The sequence below is a fragment of the Schistocerca piceifrons genome, chromosome 9, assembly GCF_021461385.2.
Source record: "Schistocerca piceifrons isolate TAMUIC-IGC-003096 chromosome 9, iqSchPice1.1, whole genome shotgun sequence".
In the NCBI taxonomy this organism is placed as follows: Eukaryota; Metazoa; Arthropoda; class Insecta; order Orthoptera; family Acrididae; genus Schistocerca; species Schistocerca piceifrons.
Genome location: NC_060146.1, coordinates 35,381,268 through 35,400,471, shown reverse-complemented (window position 1 = coordinate 35,400,471; position 19,204 = coordinate 35,381,268). Strand labels below are relative to the sequence as shown.

The following is a 19,204-nucleotide window of genomic DNA, read 5'->3' as shown; positions in this document are numbered from 1 at the left end:
GTTGCACCGGTTCCCGTCAGATCACCGAAGTTAAGCGCCGTCGGGCTTGGCTAGCACTTGGATGGGTCACCGACTGTATCTGCTGTCGGGCAAGTAGGGTGCACTCAGCTTTTGTGAGGCCAATTGAGGAGCTACCTGATCGATGACTGACAACGACCGGGAGAGCGGTGAGCTGACCACATGCTCCTCCACATCCGCATCCGGGGACTCTTGCGGGTTGAGGATGACACGGCGGCCGGTCGGTCCAGTTGGGCCTACAAGACCTGTTTGGACGGTGTGTGTGTGTGTGTGTGTGTGTGTGTGTGTGTGTGTGTGTGTGTTGTAAGTAGGCTGTTTAGGTTTTTATGTTGGTAATGCCACGTAGAGCTCCATATGAAAATCACTGGCTGTACTGTGTGAAGTCTGTCGCTGGTTTGCATTGTTGGAATTTGCTATTGTAGTGTTGGGCAGTTGGCTGTTAACAGCGCGTAGCGTTGCGCAGTTGGAGGTGAGCTGCCAGCAGTGGTGGATGTGGGGAGTGAGATGGCGGAGTTTTGAGAGCGGATGATCTGGACGTGTGCCCATCAGAGGCAGTAAATTTGTAAGACTGGATTTCATGAGCATATATATATATATATATATATATATATATATATATATATATATATATATATATATAATGACTTTTGAACACTATTAAGGTAAAGACATTGTTTGTTCTCTATCAAAATTTTTCATTTGCTAACTATGCCTATCAGTAGTTAGTGCCTTCAGTAGTTAGAATCTTTTATTTAGCTGGCAGTAGTGGCGCTCGCTGTATTGCAGTTGCAAGAGTAACGAAGATTTTTGTGAGGTAAGTGATTCATGAAAGGTACAGGTTACTGTTAGTCAGGGCCATTCTTTTGTAGGGATTTTTGAAAGTGAGATTGCGTTGCGCTAAAAATATTGTGTGTCAGTTTAGTGTTGGTCAGAATAAGTAAAGAGAGAAATGTCTGAGTACGTTCAGTTCTGCTCAGCTGTTTGAAAATCAAATAACGTAAGAGGTTTATCAGCACAGTAATTCATTAATTTTTCTAAGGGGACGTTTCAGTGTGTGTGTGTGTGTGTGTGTGTGTGTGTGTGTGTGTGTGTGTGTGTAAGCTGTTACACAGGCAAGCTAAAACTGGGAAAAACCGACCGGTTAAAACCAATTCGTAATAAACGATATTTTCCGGTATCTGTTTGGTCTCGGTCAAGGCAGGTGTTTTTTATATTTTACTAATAACGGAAATATCAGCAATAGCAGCAGAGCCAAAATGTTTAGCTTTTAAATAAACCTTTTTTTAAAAAAAAGGTTAAATTTTCGATAGTTCGAAATATTGCGCTATTATACAAAATGGGATAACGGAAAAGTGCTTTTTTAATAAGAATGTCTACAGAAAAGAGCAACAAACAGATGCAATAAGAACTGATACACCATGGCTGAGGCGGTACAGTGAGGTGACAAAAGCCGTGAGGTACCTCCCAATGTCGTGTCGGACCTCCTTTTCCCGGCGCAGTGCTGCAGCTCGACGTGACACAGAGTCAACAGGTCGCTGGAAGTCCCCTGCAGAAATGAGTCAGTCTGTCTGTACAGCCGTTCATAATTGCGCGAATGTTACCGGCGCAGCATTTTGCGCACTAACTCATCTCTAGACTACGTCCCATAAGTATTCGATGAGATTCACGTTGCGTGACCTGGGAGGCAAATCATTCCCTCGAATTTCCCAGAATGTTCTCCAAGGCAGTCGCGAACAATGGTGAGCGGTGACATGGCGCATAGCCATCCATAAAAAAATTCTTCATTCTTTCGGAACCTGAGGACCATGATGGGCTGCCAATGGTCTCCAAGTAGCCGAACGTAAACATTTCCAGGCAATGATCGGTTCAGCTGGACCATAGGACTAACTCCATTCCATGCAAACACAGCCCACCAGCAGTTTGCACAGTGCCTTGTTGACATCTTGGGTCGATGTCTGCGTGGGGTCTGCGCCACTCTCGAACCTTACTGTCACCTCTTACCAACTGAAATCGTTGTTACTCATCTGACAGGGGCACACTTCTCCAAACGTCTAGGGTCCAACTGATGTGGTCACAAGTCGAGGAGAGATGCTGCAGGCGATGTCGTGCTGTTGGCAAAGGCACTCGACCCGTCGTCTGATGTCATAGCCTGTTATCGCCAAATTTTCGCGGCACAGCCCTAAGGGGCTTCTGCGGTTATTTCAAGCAGTGTTGCTTGTCTGGTAGCACTGACAACCTTACGCAAACGTCGCTGGTGTCGGTTGTTAAGTGAAGACCGTCGATCATTGCTTGGCCCGTGATGAGAGGTAATGTCTGAAGTCTAGTATTCTCGGCACAGTCTTGATATTGTACATGCAGGAATACTGAATTCCATAACGTTTTTCGAAACGGAATGTCCCATGCGTCTGGAACTACCCATCATTCCACGTTCAAAGTCTTTTAATTCCCGCCTTGTGGCCATAATCACATCAGAAACTTTTTCGCACGAATCACCTGAGTACGAATGACGCGCCCGCCGATGCACTGCCCTTTCATACCTCGTGTACGCCACTCTACTGCCATTTGTATACAGGGTGCAAAGCATTTAAACTGATAAACTCTGGGAGCTTGTAGGGGACATCAAAACAAATATTTTTCCCTAGTGGCACTTTTTCCTATGAGGATTATTAAAACCGGTGGAGGCCGTATAACGGTCTTCAGTTGTTAGAGGCCGTATTACGATCTTCAATTGACAGAGCGCGTATTACGCTTCTCAGTTGTAGGCAACTGCTGTCCACCAGTGTAGTAGTGCACTGTCTCTCTTTACTAATGGGGCGATACATGTGGAGTGAGTACACTAATATGGTTGGTGCGTACTACATAGCGCACCACAACGGACGAGCTGCACAGCGGGTTAATCAACAGCAATATCCTAATCGTCGTATCCCGCATCATACGACCTTTGCTGCTGTGTACCAACGTCTGCGTGAGACCGGGTCATTTAGCAGATTACCTGGACAGGGACGCCGTCGCACGGTAAGAACACTGCAATTTGAGGAAGCTGTCTTGCAGCATGTGGAGCGGGATCCTTCAATCAGCACTCGTGCAATTGCAAGTAACATGGGGACGAATCAGACGAATGTATGAACAGCTCTTCGAGAGCAATTGTTACGTCCATTTCACTTACAAAAAATGGTTCAAATGGCTCTGAGCACTATGGGACTCAACTGCTGAGGTCATTAGTCCCCTAGAACTTAGAACTAGTTAAACCTAACTAACCTAAGGACATCACAAACATCCATGCCCGAGGCAGGATTCGAACCTGCGACCGTAGCGGTCTTGCGGTTCCAGACTGCAGCGCATTTAACCGCACGGCCACTTCGGCCGGCCATTTCACTTACAACTTGTCCACAACCTGGAAGCAGTTGATTATCCACCCAGAGCACAGTTTTCGCAGTGGTACCTGGAACAGTGTGAAATGCATCCTACATTTCCATCCTACGTGTTGTTTAGCGATGAAGCAACGTTCTGGCGTGATGGAGTCTTCAACATGCACAATTGGCATGTTTCGAGTGAGGATAACCCACATGCTACAGTTACTAGCGCTCATCAAATGCGGTTCTTCGTTAATGTGTGGGTCGGTGTTGTTGGGGACTGTTTAATTGGGCCGTATGTGCTACCTAGGCCTTTAAATGGCAGGCACTATTACAATTTTCTCGCCAGAGCATTGCCGGAGTTCCTGGAAGACGACAAGACAACGCATGTGGTTCCAACATGCCGGGGCGCCGGCGCATTTCAGTCGTCGTGTGCGTCGGTGGAGGTCAATGGAGGCATTTTTGAAAATCTACTGTAGTTGAAATTGGGTTGTGTTAATGTGTTGTCTCTTGGTCACAAAAAATGGAAGACTGTTTGTTGGTTAAGGGGGGTCGGACGTCAAACGGGCCGAGTTCGAGAAGGAGAGGCGCCACAGGACATTTTAATTTGCACTGTCTATACTTTTACAAATAAATTCATTAAACTTTGTCAGCATGACCAGGAAGGATTCAGGATTCACACTCATAGCAGTGGAAGTTCAAAACACTAAGAAATAACATTTGTTATATGTGAAATTTCATGGTTTTTTCACTTACTGTTGGCTGCATTTGTTGCTATAGGTACACTTTTCCTCATAAGTAACAGAGATTCTTCGATGAACTTTGCACAGCTTACAAACCATACTTACAGGTGTATGAAACTCCAGAACTTATTTAATCTATTGAAAAATGAGTGGGCTGTTACGTTTTAAACTTCGTGTTTAGAGAAAACTCGAATTTTGTAGTTAATTATCTCAATTTTTACCACAGTTTTTAACAGATTTGGGAAATTCTAGAGTTTCATACACCTGTAAGTATGGTTTGTATGCGGTGCAAAATTCATCGAAGAATCTATGTTATTTATGACGAAAAGTGTACCTACAGCAACAAATGCAGCCAATACCAAATAAAAAAACCGATGAAATTTCACATTTAAAAAAATTTGTTTTGTTATGTTTTTGAACTTCCTCTGCTAAGAGGTTCAAATGGCTCTGAGCACTATGGGACTTAACATCTATGGTGATCAGTCCCCTCTGCTATGAGTGTGAATCCTGAATCCTTCCTGGTCTTGGTGACAAAGTTTTATGAGTTTATTTGTAAAATTATAGGCAGTGTAAATTAAAATGTCCTGTGGTGCCTGTCCTGCTCCAAGTCGGCCCGTTTGACATCCTACCTCCCTTAATTAATTTGCCACCAGAGAAATCTTCCTCTACCGGTTTAAATATTCCTCATAGGAAAAAATGTCATTAGGGAAAAATATTTGTTTTGATGTCCCCTACAACCTCGCTGAGTTTCTCGGTTTAAATACTTGTCACCCTGTATAAGTGTGTTGTGTACATAGTTCCGCGTAGTCAGCGCATACAGAACTTCCCCACTAGAGCGCGCCCCGCTAAGCACAACAGCGCAGGCGCAGCGCTCGTCCGTCTCCGCACTGCGAGATGGCGCTGCCATAGAGACGGACCAAATTCTGCTTCCACTGATCCGCATATTAATATGTAACGCAACCAACGATTTTGCTGCTAATGTAGAACCTTTTCTCCTCGCGGATCACACTCGCACAGTGATACCTGAACGCGCGAGGTTTTATAACGAGTGTACAGACCTCCGATTAGTCAGTCTGCATTAGTCTATAATCAAGTTTCAGTCTGTGCCTAATAAGATTATCATATTGCTGCACATAGCCATGAAGATAAATGAATAGACACTTTGCCAAGTATCAGAGATGTGTGAGAATAAGAGTAACGTACCAAGACCAAAGGAACTTCAGAATGTCAATTGTAAATAGCATCCAGAACCAAGTTAAGTTATTTCTACACTCCTGGAAATGGAAAAAAGAACACATTGACACCGGTGTGTCAGACCCACCATACTTGCTCCGGACACTGCGAGAGGGCTGTACAAGCAATGATCACACGCACGGCACAGCGGACACACCAGGAACCGCGGTGTTGGCCGTCGAATGGCGCTAGCTGCGCAGCATTTGTGCACCGCCGCCGTCAGTGTCAGCCAGTTTGCCGTGGCATACGGAGCTCCATCGCAGTCTTTAACACTGGTAGCATGCCGCGACAGCGTGGGCGTGAACCGTATGTGCAGTTGACGGACTTTGAGCGAGGGCGTATAGTGGGCATGCGGGAGGCCGGGTGGACGTACCGCCGAATTGCTCAACACGTGGGGCGTGAGGTCTCCACAGTACATCGATGTTGTCGCCAGTGGTCGGCGGAAGGTGCACGTGCCCGTCGACCTGGGACCGGACCGCAGCGACGCACGGATGCACGCCAAGACCGTAGGATCCTATGCAGTGCCGTAGGGGACCGCACCGCCACTTCCCAGCAAATTAGGGACACTGTTGCTCCTGGGGTATCGGCGAGGACCATTCGCAACCGTCTCCATGAAGCTGGGCTACGGTCCCGCACACCGTTAGGCCGTCTTCCGCTCACGCCCCAACATCGTGCAGCCCGCCTCCAGTGGTGTCGCGACAGGCGTGAATGGAGGGACGAATGGAGACGTGTCGTCTTCAGCGATGAGAGTCGCTTCTGCCTTGGTGCCAATGATGGTCGTATGCGTGTTTGGCGCCGTGCAGGTGAGCGCCACAATCAGGACTGCAAATGACCGAGGCACACAGGGCCAACACCCGGCATCATGGTGTGGGGAGCGATCTCCTACACTGGCCGTACACCACTGGTGATCGTCGAGGGGACACTGAATAGTGCACGGTACATCCAAACCGTCATCGAACCCATCGTTCTACCATTCCTAGACCGGCAAGGGAACTTGCTGTTCCAACAGGACAATGCACGTCCGCATGTATCCCGTGCCACCCAACGTGCTCTAGAAGGTGTAAGTCAACTACCCTGGCCAGCAAGATCTCCGGATCTGTCCCCCATTGAGCATGTTTGGGACTGGATGAAGCGTCGTCTCACGCGGTCTGCACGTCCAGCACGAACGCTGGTCCAACTGAGGCGCCAGGTGGAAATGGCATGGCAAGCCGTTCCACAGGACTACATCCAGCATCTCTACGATCGTCTCCATGGGAGAATAGCAGCCTGCATTGCTGCGAAAGGTGGATACACACTGTACTAGTGCCGACATTGTGCATGCTCTGTTGCCTGTGTCTATGTGCCTGTGGTTCTGTCAGTGTGATCATGTGATGTATCTGACCCCAGGAATGTGTCAATAAAGTTTCCCCTTCCTGGGACAATGAATTCACGGTGTTCTTATTTCAATTTCCAGGAGTGTATGCTTTTTATTATTTTAATAAATGTGTGTGAAAATTAATCAAGTTCTGTTTAAAGTTGGTCACCGTCAATCTGCTACTCTAAGCGTGCAAGTGGCATTTCTATCGTCTGACCTAACGGCAGGAGATAACCACGCCACGATAAGACCACGAGACGTATTGCTGATACTCGCCTACTTCGTTAGAGCGACGAGTCAAATAATCTGATGGTGTGTGTACCGAAGGTCTTACAGTACGGACACCACAATGTGCATACCGCCATCCCGTGACTTTTGTCGCCTCAGTGTAGATCGACAACCCGGACCTTGTGGTTTGCGGGTACAGCTGTGAGATGTGTGAGATGTGTTTGGTGTGGTGTTGCAGGCCTGTGGGCGGTGGTGAACACGTCGGGGTCGTGTTGCCGCGGCCGCCTCGACGCGCAGGGCTCGGCGCAGTGGGAGCAGGTGCTGCGGCTCAACGTGGTGGGCGCCCTGAGGACGGCCAGGGCCTTCCTGCCGCTGCTCAGGCAGGCCAAGGGTGAGTGGCGGGCACCGGCGCTCGTCTGCAGGGCCTGATGGCATGACGCTAGGATTTGATTAATTTTGATTCACTGAAAACCTACTGAATAAGATTGATGATTCCAGAATTAGATTTTCACTCTGCAGCGGAGTGTGCGCTGATATGAAACTTCCTGGCAGATTAAAACTGTGTGCCCGACAGAGACTCGAACTCGGGACCTTTGCCTTTCGCGGGCAAGTGCTCTACCATCTGAACTACCGAAGCACTACTCACGCCCGGTCCTCACAGCTTTACTTCTGCCTCATATCAGCGCACACTCCGCTGCAGAGTGAAAATCTCATTCTGGAAACATCCCCCAGGCTGTGGTTAAGCCATGTCTCCGCAGTATCCTTTCTTTCGGGAGTGCTAGTTCTGCAAGGTTCGCGGGAGAGCTTCTGTAAAGTTTGGAAGGTAGGAGACGAGGTACTGGCAGAAGTAAAGCTGTGAGTACCGGGCGTGAGTCGTGCGTCGGTAGCTCAGATGGTACAGCACTTGCCCGCGAAAGGCAAAGGTTCCCAGTTCGGGTCTCGGTGGGGCACACAGTTTTAATCTGCCAGGAAGTTTCAAGATTGATAATATATGTAATGCTACTTCTCGAATGTCAGTGAAGGATACTGCAAAAAGTTCAAGTGATTCTTCAGTTTCTCCCGGCGTATTTGTTGTTCGAACACTCCACGTGTATACTGCCGGTTCATAGTGTCCAACGGGCACAATATTTCGGCGATCAGACATGTCGCGCCGGCCGGGGTGGTCGTGCGGTTCTAGGCGCTGCAGTCCGGAACCGCGGGACTGCTACGGTCGCAGGTTCGAATCCTGCCTCGGGCATGGATGTGTGTGATGACCTTAGGTTAGTTACGTTTAAGTAGTTCTAAGTTCTAGGGGACTGATGACCTAAGATGTTAAGTCCCATAGTGCTCAGAGCCAACCAGACATGTCGCCATCGTGATGCGCTGACGAACAGAGCTCCTGAGGGCGGGCGGCCGATGAAGGGTTAAGAAGACTCTCGGCAAGAAGTACGAACTGGCGACCAGGGCGGACGTAACAAGCACATCGACGCTGGCAGTATACCCGTGGACTGTTCGAGCCACTAATAAAACATGTTTCTGCATTTCCTGCAATTTTCAGTTTTCAGTGTGCAAGGAACATTTTCTACTGAGGAATTGCCGATATAAAGATGAAATTTGCTACAGACTTTGCACACACTTTCTATGGTATAAATTTTTTCAAAATGCATTACAGTCAAATTTATTTAAATTTTTGTCAACTAAAATTTGCTACATATCATACACATAAATTTAAAAAAAAAGTGTAGCGAAAGGTATATAAGACTGATATTAAGAAACTGCTAACTCAGATTTGTTTATCTAATTACTAATAATAATTTTGAAAGTGACAAGTAACCACTGACAAACTTGCACAATGGATACACTTCGATTGTGATCGGCTTTGCATATGATGTTACAGTGTAGAGAGTGTTGTACGAGCCCATACGGCTGCTAGGGAGGTGAAACAACCCCTTGAAAAAAAATTGAATTAATATCCCTAAACGATTAACGTTGAAATGGTAACACAGATGAAAGAAAAAAACTTCCTATGGATTTTAATGTACATTACGATAGTGCATCCAGATTTGTCAAAAGTATTTTTTTTCGAAATTCCCTCTCCCTATTATTTCGTTTTTCATTTTGACAATCGACTAATAGCAAAGCATATAGCATCATTCATATCACATTTAGTCATACATGATGAAGTGGTATTCCAAAACGTATTTGACAGAAATGAGCTAGAAACTCTCTATAACAAAATGCATTCAGCATTTTTTTTACTTGAACCGTTCTGCGCATTTCTCATTATTACACAGATCCGCAATAATGTACAAAGAATTTTGAACATAATGCAATTAAATCTGAAAAGGTTGCAATTTAAAAATTAAAAATATACAGTGAATGTAAAAGAGAAAACCCAAATACAACACAAGATATTTTATATTCCATAAAATTAAGAAATTATATATATATCAGAAATAATCTAGAAATGTATCTATATCACAGTATGAGTATCTGATATGTGTCCGCTTCAATGACAATTGTCATGTTGTTCTTATATGGATATGGTGTCTGTTCTTTCGGACATAACCGAAAGAACAGACACCATATCCATATAAGTATATAGTTCTGGTAACACCGGCCAAGACTTTCTTCATCTGTGTGGATGCACACATATTCCCCGAACTCTTAAGAGACTTGGTAAGAATGTCTTCCACGAGTAATGAGTGTGTTGGGGTGGGACACTATGAATGTAGTGTGTGGACATACAAGGTGGGAATGTGGGTCTCACGGGAAGCGACAAGGGATACGTCCCTGCAGTCGCACTGTCTTCTGTGCCCTCTGTGGCTCGGATGGATAAAGCGTCTGCGGTGTAGGCAGGAGACCCCGGGTTCGAGTACCTGTCGGGGCACACATTTTCACCTGTCCCCGTTGATATATATCAACGCCAGCTAGCAGCTGAAGGTGTTAATATAATTCTAAACTGTCACACACACACACACACACACACACACACACACACGCGCGCGGGCGCGCGCTTGTGTGTGTACACGTATGTAGAATACACAATTCAATTCGTCTAATCATGTTTCCAAACACAAGCTGTAACAGAAGCAGTGAAAGTGGATATTGCAGTTTTCAATTCATCGCTGGATTTTGTACGGTTTTTATACACAGTTGCTTTCGCTGCACTCCGGAAGAAAAATCAGGTGGTGTTAGGTCAGGCGATCGTGGAGGCCAAAGTCCCTGTGAAATCATGCCATCACCAAAAACATCAGCAAGCAGTGACATTGAAACGCGAGCTGTAAGCGCGGTTGCCCCTTCTTGTTGAAAATAGCCGTTCAGTATTTCACTTAACACAAGTTCTCTTATGAATGGGCACAGAATATCTCGGCAGTATCGTTGTGCGTTTATTGTTCCGTTGAAAAACAAGGGACCCTTAATCCGACGTCTAAAAATTGCAATCCGGACTCCTATTTTCACAGAATGAAGTGATTCCTCATGAATACACAAAGGATTTGCAGTACTCCACATACGAGAATTTTGCGAGTTCATGCACACGGATAAATGTAACCAAGCCTCATCAGTGAAAAACGTTTCATTAAGAATATCCCTTCCATTTTGTAGAACGAAATTTTTGAACCGTTGACAATAATGCACTCTCTTGCCATGATCAGTATTTTTCAGTTCTTGCACGACTGTCACTTTGTATGGGAAAAGTTCTGATTTTTTCCTCACAGCTGGCCGGCGGCTGTGGCCGAGCGGTTCTAGGCGCTTCAGTCCGTAACCGCGCTGCTGCTACGGTCGGAGGTTCGAATCCTGCCTCGGGCATGGATGTGTGTGTTGTCCTTAGGTTAGTTAGGTTGAAGTAGTTCTGAATCTAGGAGACTGGTGACCTCAGATGTTAAGTCCGATAGTGCTTAGAGCCATTTCAACATTACAGCTGTGTGGGCCGTTCCGACACTAACATCGATTTCCTAGTCGAGTTTTCTCACTGACTTATTCGGAGTCATGGACATTTTATCGGAAAGATCGAGTAGTTTATCCTCAGAGAAAACGCTAGGACGACCACTTCTCGGTGTAACTGCCACTGAATCTGTACTTCGAAATTTGTTAATCAAATCTCGCACAGTATCGCGATGTGGGAGTGTTGTCTCCGGGTAAACTGAATTAAATGTTTGACGAACTTCGACCAGCTGAAACTGTGTCTTTACTGCTAGCTTTGAACACTTGTTCGACTAAAAACACGCATTCTTCAATGGTTAGCGTCTTAACAGTGACAAAAACGAAACAAACGAACAAAGGAACTAAAGTTAAAATTTCACGGCGACACGGAACGACACACACCAACGATACTACTGACGCTGGCTGAGATAAACGAATCAGTGCAACGTTGGGAGAGTCTACTTGAAGGGAAGTAACCCAGGCAGGCGAACAAACATGCGGCACGCGAGGCTAACAATCATACGGCACTGCGGAGAGACTTTTTGAACACCCCGTGTGTGTGTGTGTGTGTGTGTGTGTGTGTGTGTGTGTGTGTGTGTGTGTGTGCGTAGAATGTACGTTTAGAATACGTTTATCTGGAAAATACTTACTAAATAACCCAACATAACAATTGTCATTGAAGCAGACACATATGAGATGCTCATACTGTTATCAAGATAATTTCTAGATTATTTCTGGGAAATGCATCTTTGGAATACCATTTGTCATATACAGTTGAATGTGGTTAATGATGCTATATGTTTTCTTATTAGTCAAATGTCTAAATGGAAAGCAAAATTTCGGCAGGTGGGAGGAGGTTTACAGGAAAATGCTTTGTCAACAAATCTGTGTGCACCCGTTCAACATACATCAAAAACCATAGAAGTTTTATTCGACTTTTTTTATATCTGTTACCAATTTGAGGGTATTTGTTCAGAAATGTTAAACTCAGTTTTTTTCAATGGGTCTTTCACCGACTTATCGACTATATAGGCATGTACAGAAAAATGTGTGTATTACTTTGTTCTACACTTGTTCAAAGTTGATCATAATCGAAGTGTATCCCTAGCGTAGGTTTACTTGTGCAGAAATGTTCTTCTTGTGATATAATGTGTTTTAGAGTATCCAGCAATGTTCTTATCATATTATTTGATAAAAACATTGAAAAAAGACCAGATTATAACCAATAACAATAAAAACAGATAGAAAATTTGGTTGATTATCTCTCAAATAGTAAAAGTTACATTAACTTATACAGGGTGTTACAAAAAGGTACGGCCAAACTTTCAGGAAACATTCCTCACACACAAAGAAAGAAAATATGTTATGTGGACATGTGTCCGGAAACGCTTACTTTCCATGTTAGAGCTCATTTTATTACTTCTCTTCAAATCACATTAATCATGGAGTGGAAACACACAGCAACAGAACGTACCAGTGTAACTTCAAACACTTTGTTACAGGAAATGTTCAAAATGTCCTCCGTTAGCGAGGGTACATGCATCCACCCTCTGTCGCATGGAATCCCTGATGCGCTGATGCAGCCCTGGAGAATGGCGTATTCTATCACAGCACTCCACAATACGAGCACGAAGAGTCTCTACATTTGGTACCGGGGTTGCGTAGACAAGAGCTTTCAAATGCCCCCATAAATGAAAGTCAAGAGGGTTGAGGTCAGGAGAGCGCGGAGGCCACGGAATTGGTCCGCCTCTACCAATCCATCGGTCACCGAATCTGTTGTTGAGAAGCGTACGAACACTTCGACTGAAATGTGCAGGAGCTCCATCGTGCATGAACCACATGTTGTGTCGCACTTGTAAAGGCACATGTTCTAGCAGTACAGGTAGAGTATCCCGTATGAAATCATGATAACGTGCTCCATTGAGCGTAGGTGGACGAAACTAAAATGAGCTCTAACATGGAAATTAAGCATTTCCGGACACATGTCCACATAACATCTTTTCTTTATGTGTGTGTGAGGAATGTTTCCCGGAAGTTTGGCCGTACCTTTTTGTAACACCCTGTGTGTACCTGTGTATTTTGCCATATGTCACTCCTCTACAGAGAGTCGTGCGTGTTGTGCGACAGGTCGCCTGGTGACGGTGGGGGCGAGTCCGCCGGGAGCCGGGCTGGCGGCGACGACGGCGGCGCGGTACGCGGTGGAGGGTGCTAGCGCCGCCCTGCGCCGCGAGCTGGCCCCCCTGGGCGTCGCCGTGGTAACGCTGCGGCCCGAGCCGCGCGCGCCCGGCCTGCCCGCCGAGATGCTGTTCGCCGCGCCCAGGTCAGCCCCCGCCTCCTTACCGACGCGGCTGTTCGCGACTATAGTCCGCGCAGGGTGCGCTGGCGGGTGCGCAGCGACCAGTTTTCGCGCAAAGCGCTCGGCGAGTTCATTCGTTCGTTCGGAAGGGGAGGCCGACGTTGTTCGCCCGTTTTCAGCCGGTCGTGCTCACAGAATCGAGACGCTCCCCCTGCAGTTATTCTCGAACGATAGTACAGACAGAACTTCAGTGTTTCCTTTATGATGTCTTCATATGTCAGCTTCGTGACGGCATGCCCATCATTTCATTAATGGTCACAGTTATTGTGATATTTGCATTTAACCAAGACACAGCGCGAAATTCGAAAAAGTTTTCAATGAAAAATAGGGGTTGCTACGATTTTAAGTACACTACTGACCATTTAAATTGCTACACCAAGAAGAAACGCAGATGATAAACGGGTATTCATTGGATAAATATATTATACTAGAACTGACATGTGATTACATTTTCACACAGTTTGGGTACATAGATCCTGAGAAATCAGTACCGGGAACAACCAGGTCTGGCCGTAATAACGGCCTCGATACGTCTGGGCATTGAGTCTAGCAGAGCTCGGATGGCGTGTACAGGTACAGCTGCCCATGCAGCTTCAACACGATACCACAGTTCATCAAGAGTAGTGACTGGCGTATTGTGACGAGCCAGTTGCTCGGCTACCATTGACCAGACGCTTTCAGATGGTGAGAGATCTGAAGAATGTAATGGCCAGGGCAGCAGTCGAATATTTTCTGTATCCAGAAAGGCCCGTACAGGACCTGCAACATGCAGTCGTGCATTATCCTGCTGAAATGTAGAGTTTAGCAGGAATCGAATGAAGGGTAGAGCCACGGATCGTAACACATCTGAAATGTAATGTCCACTGTTCAAAGTGCCGTCAATGCGAACAAGAGGTGACCGAGATGTGTAACCTATGGCACCCCATACCATCATGCTTGGTGATACGCTAACGATGGCGAATACACGCTTCCAATGTGCGTTCACCGCGATGTCGCCAAACACGGATGCGACCATCATGATGCTGCAAACAGAACCTGGATTCATTCGAAAAAATGACGTTTTGCCATTCGTGCACCCAGGTTCGTCGATGAGTACATCGTCGCAGGCGCTCCTGTCTGTGATGCAGCGTCGAGGGTAACAGCAACCATGGTCTCCGAGCTGATAGTCCATGCTGCTGCAAACGTCGTCGAAGTGTTCGTGCAGGTGGTTGTTTTCTTGCAAACGTCCCGATCCGTTGACTCAGGGATCGAGACGTGGCTGCACGATCCGTTACAGCAGTGCGGATAAGATGCCTGTCATCTCGTCTGCTAGTGATACGAGAATGTTGGGATCCAGCACGGCGTTCCGTATTACCCTCCTGAACCCACCGATTCCTTATTCTGCTCTCAGTCATTGGATCTCGACCAACACGAGCAGCAATGTCGCGACACGATAAATCGCAATCGCGATCGGCTACAATCCGGCCTTTACCAAAGTCGGAATCGTGATGGTACGCATTTCTCCTCCTTACACGAGGCATCACAACAACGTTTCACCAGGCAACGCCGGTCAACTGCTGTTTGTGTATGAGAAATCGATTGGAAACTTTCCTCATGTCAGCTCATTGTAGGTGTCGCCACCAGCGCCAACCTTGTGTGAATGCTCTGAAAAGCTAATTATTTGCATATCACAGCATCTTGTTCCTGTCGGTTAAATTTCGCGTCTGTAGCACGTCATCTTCGTGGTGTAGCAATTTTAATGGCCAGTAGTGTATAATGCATAATTCATCACATGTTGCTGCATATGAAATTTAGTTAACATACTGAGCTTTTCTTTAGATGTGGATGGTGGTCTCTATCTGCCACCAATCTCAAGAAAACTGGTTTATGAGTCACACTAATTTGTGATTGGCTCTGAGCACTATGGGACTTAACATCTATGGTCATCAGTCCCCTAGAACTTAGAACTACTTAAACCTAACTAACCTAAGGACGTCACACAACACCCAGTCATCACGAGGCAGAGAAAATCCCTGACCCCGCCGGGAATCGAACCCGGGAACCCGGGCGTGGGAAGCGAGATTTGTGATTGCGCATGCCACTGATGAAACCCGAATGAAATGCCCATATCATTCATCATAGCTCATAAGTGGTTTGAGATATCGAAACGAGATGACAGCATGCAAAGAGGGGAATATTTTTTCATATGGTTATTATAATAAACTTCGTTATCTACTGTGTTTCTCCGCTAACTATAGACTTTTTCGATGAAATAATCTAATATTTAAGGGACGTTGATAACTGGCGAAACAAGAAATACTCTCTGTTTTGCAACAACATAAGTAGACTAATTACACATTTCTTATTGCGCTGAGAATGTGTGTTTTCGTAAGCTATCGAACATACTTGTCCTGAGTTCCTCACTTAATAAACTTAATAAACTACTGTTTCAAAATTCTGGTACAGTTGCATCTGCATAGCATGTTAGTGAGGTGACAGTCTATAAACTCCACTGATGATGATGATGAGCGTTTGGCGTCATTGGCCGGGAGGCCCCTCGCGGGGCAGGTCCGGCCGCCATATCGCAGGTCTTATTACAGTCGGCGCCACATTGGGCGACCTGCACGCCGGATGGGGATGAAATGATGATGAACACAACACAACACCCAGTCCCTGAGCGGAGAAAATCTCCGACCCAGCCGGGAATCGAACCCGGGCCCAGAGGACGGCAATCCGTCACGCTGACCACTCAGCTACTGGGGCGGACATAAACTCCACTGTATTTTGGCAAGAGAAGTAAATTTTAACACTGCAACAAGAGAAATGTAGATTTTACTCAAAATTTGCCACTCTTGACACTTCTCTGAAAGTTACAATTAGTTAACAATTTAGACGAAATTAAATCATTGCTTCTGTTGTACTTTCAGCGCAATTCTTTTTAGATACTAACCGAAGTGGTGATGATGATAGATCTTTGTGGGTCATCACCATGTAAGTGTGGGAATGGAGAGGCTCCGCTTAATATCTACAAAAGATGTGAGTGCAGGCTCCAGTTTAGAATGGCACTTCCCCTCCAGTGCTTGGCATTTCCCTACACTGCACCAACTGCCTGGCCACAAACCTTCACCACTGCGACTGTCCACACACTTGTCTAGCCAGCTGCGCATCTGCTGGCCACATTATTCTGTGCGCACATTACCTCTGGGAGTTTAGAAGGAATCTAAAATGCGTACAGAAAATACCCACATGCCGTTTTAGACACCATCTCTCCAAGTTCTTGACTTGCATTACATATAATCAATGTACACTATCTAATCACCTATTCCTGAACATTAATATGAGATATGTCCACCCTTCGCTTTATGATGGCTTCAACTCTGTTAGGGACACAATGTGCCTGAATGCCCGTGCAGGAGTGTCATCCCAGTTTTCCTCAACAGACAGAAGCACAAGAGGTACTGATGTTGGACGCTGGGGTCTGGAGTGATGTCAACCTTCCAACCCATCCCAAAGATGTTCCATTGGGTCCAGGTCAGGACTCTGGTCAGGCCTGTCCACTTCAAGGATGCTGTTGTCCACAAACCACTGCCTTGCAGATGTTCCTTTATGACAGCGTGCACTATGATGCTGCTACTCTCATCGCCTCTAAACCGTCCATTTCCTGTACTCAATACACAGTTGTGTAAATTGCGTTCCTATTCTTCAGCATTCAGCATTTAGCGTTTTTTTAAAGAGAAATTAGGGGACCACACCCTAACAATGAAAAGCACTCCCATACCGTAACACTAGCATCTCTCTACTTTTAACTGTTGACTCTACACATGATGGCAGCCAAAGTTTTCCAGACGTTCGCCAAACCAAAATGAGACAGTCGAGACGTGATGGTGCCTGAGTTTTCTTGAAACCATGAACGCCCAATTACAGCGCTGTTAAACGCGGTTCTTGCCAACCACGGTTCCTTCAGGCGTGCATGCATGTTCGAATTACCGTAAGTGTAAAAACGCAGCTTAAAGACACATGGACGATGACATATGGAAGTTTGGACGGGACATGAAGCGTGCACAAGTAGCCGAAATGTTTAAGGCGTCAGCTCGCAGCTAGCAGACCTTCCATCGGACTACCACAGGGTATAGCGTGATTCATCACTCCGAATCTCCCGTTTCCAGTCATTCACTGTCCAATGGGGTCGTTCTTTAGATCAATTCAAGCGTCACTTAGCATCTTCTACTGAAACTTGTAGATGATAAGGAGCTGCTTGATCATTGGACGCCATACTTTTTAATCCCATATGAAAAGACATTGTGCTAGCTGGATTATTGGTAGCACTTCCGAATTCAGGAATGGTCATTCCGATGATTGCAAGACATTTTTTACAACCACTCTGAGTCTTGCTTGATGCACCCAGCCAGAACTAGTCTTGGTTTAGCTGTGGGTTGTTGCTTTGCTTTTCCACTTCACAGTCACACCACCAACAGTAGACCTGGGCAACTTTAGAAGGGTTGAACGGTCCCTGATGGATCTGTTACTCACGTGACATCCAATGGCAAGTCACGTTCAAAGTCACTGAAGTCTCTTCACTAACCCATTCGATGTTACTGATTCTCTGCTCATAATATAATGCTCCCTCCCTCACTTATGCCTCTCGTGACATCGAGTGCTCAATTCGGCAGTGTGTAGGGCTGTACTAATAATTTTGATCAGATAGCGTATGTCTTTCTGTAGGTCTCGTAGTTTTCGCGCTGTCGTTGTCTGAAACCTCAGAGGTAATTATGAATAACCTTACAGCTGGATATACTTTTTGTTCCATAGAACCTTAATCAGAGGATCCACACAGTTATAGAATATGTCGTAGGAACAAATGGGTCAAAATACATTTTAACACAAGAAAAGCGACGCATCACGATGGAATTATCATGAAGGGACGATATTGGTAGACGTGAGGTACATTTAAAGACAAATGATTGCGATTTCAGAAAAATAAATGACTTATTCAAGAGAGAGAGATTCGCAAACTGAGCTAGCGGTTGGTCCACCTCTGACCATTATGCAAGCAGTTATTGAGCTTGGCATTGATTGTCACAGTTGCTGGATGTCTTCCTGAGGGATGTCGACCCAAATTCCCTCCAATTCGCGCGTTAGATCGTCAAAATCCCGAGATGGTTGGAGGTCCCTGCCCATAAAGCTCCATTATCAATTGGGGAGACACACGGTGACCTTCCTGGCCAATACAGGGCATGGCAAGCACGAAGGTAGACAGTAGAAACGCTCCGAGTTTGTGGGCGAGGGTTATCTTCGTAAAATATAAACCCAACATGTCTTGGCACGAAGGGCAACAAAATGGGGCGAAGGACAACGTCAGTGTACTTCTGTGCTGGATATGTGTCGCGGATGGCAACCGAAGTGGTCTTTTTATGAAATTAAATGCCACCGCAGACCAATACTCTTGGTAGCTGTACCGTATGGAGGGTGACAGTCAGGCTGTTATCCCACCGATGTCCAGTGAGTCTCTAGACAAGTTGTCGCTTGTTATCAGGGTTCAATTCGAAGTGGGACTCATCACTGAAGATAATTCTACTCCAATAAGATTCCCGGCCGAATGTAGCCGGTATCACTGCAAACAGGCTTGTTTGTGCTCAGGAGTCAGTGGTAGTTGGCTTAAGGGACAGCGTGAGCTCAGTCTCCATTCCATGAGTCGCCTGCTAATGATCCTTTTGGTCACTGATTCACCAGCTGCACGTCGGATCGATAATAAATGATGAATCGAGGTCACCAAGTGCCTCTCTGGCGACTGCTCAGTTCTCGCATTCTGTCTAGAGATGGGCAATCTCGTTCATCTTTGGGAACTAGTTCACTGGTGATCGCTCTTTCTTGGTAACCGTTCATTTTTACTCGTTCGCCGTTCATTTGTGCTTCGTATATGGTTCTTATGAAAATTGAAAATTAGTAGCGTAGGTGACTGAAGATGGAAGGCGCCAACAGGGGCAACATGCCTCCCCCCTGTAGTACAGAGTTTGTATTCATAACAGAATTCTCACAC

General features: G+C 45.9%; 1 protein-coding gene across 1 annotated transcript in view; it reads left to right on the top strand.

Annotated features, from left to right (window-relative positions):
• The window catches only part of LOC124716672, a 380,414-nt gene that overhangs the window by 354,543 nt on the left and 6,667 nt on the right, over positions 1 to 19,204 (top strand). Inside the window, exons 7-8 of the mRNA XM_047243209.1 lie at positions 7,168 to 7,320; positions 12,960 to 13,152. Of these exons, the coding sequence (XP_047099165.1) occupies positions 7,168 to 7,320; positions 12,960 to 13,152 (346 nt within the window). The remainder of the gene's footprint in view (positions 1 to 7,167; positions 7,321 to 12,959; positions 13,153 to 19,204) is intronic.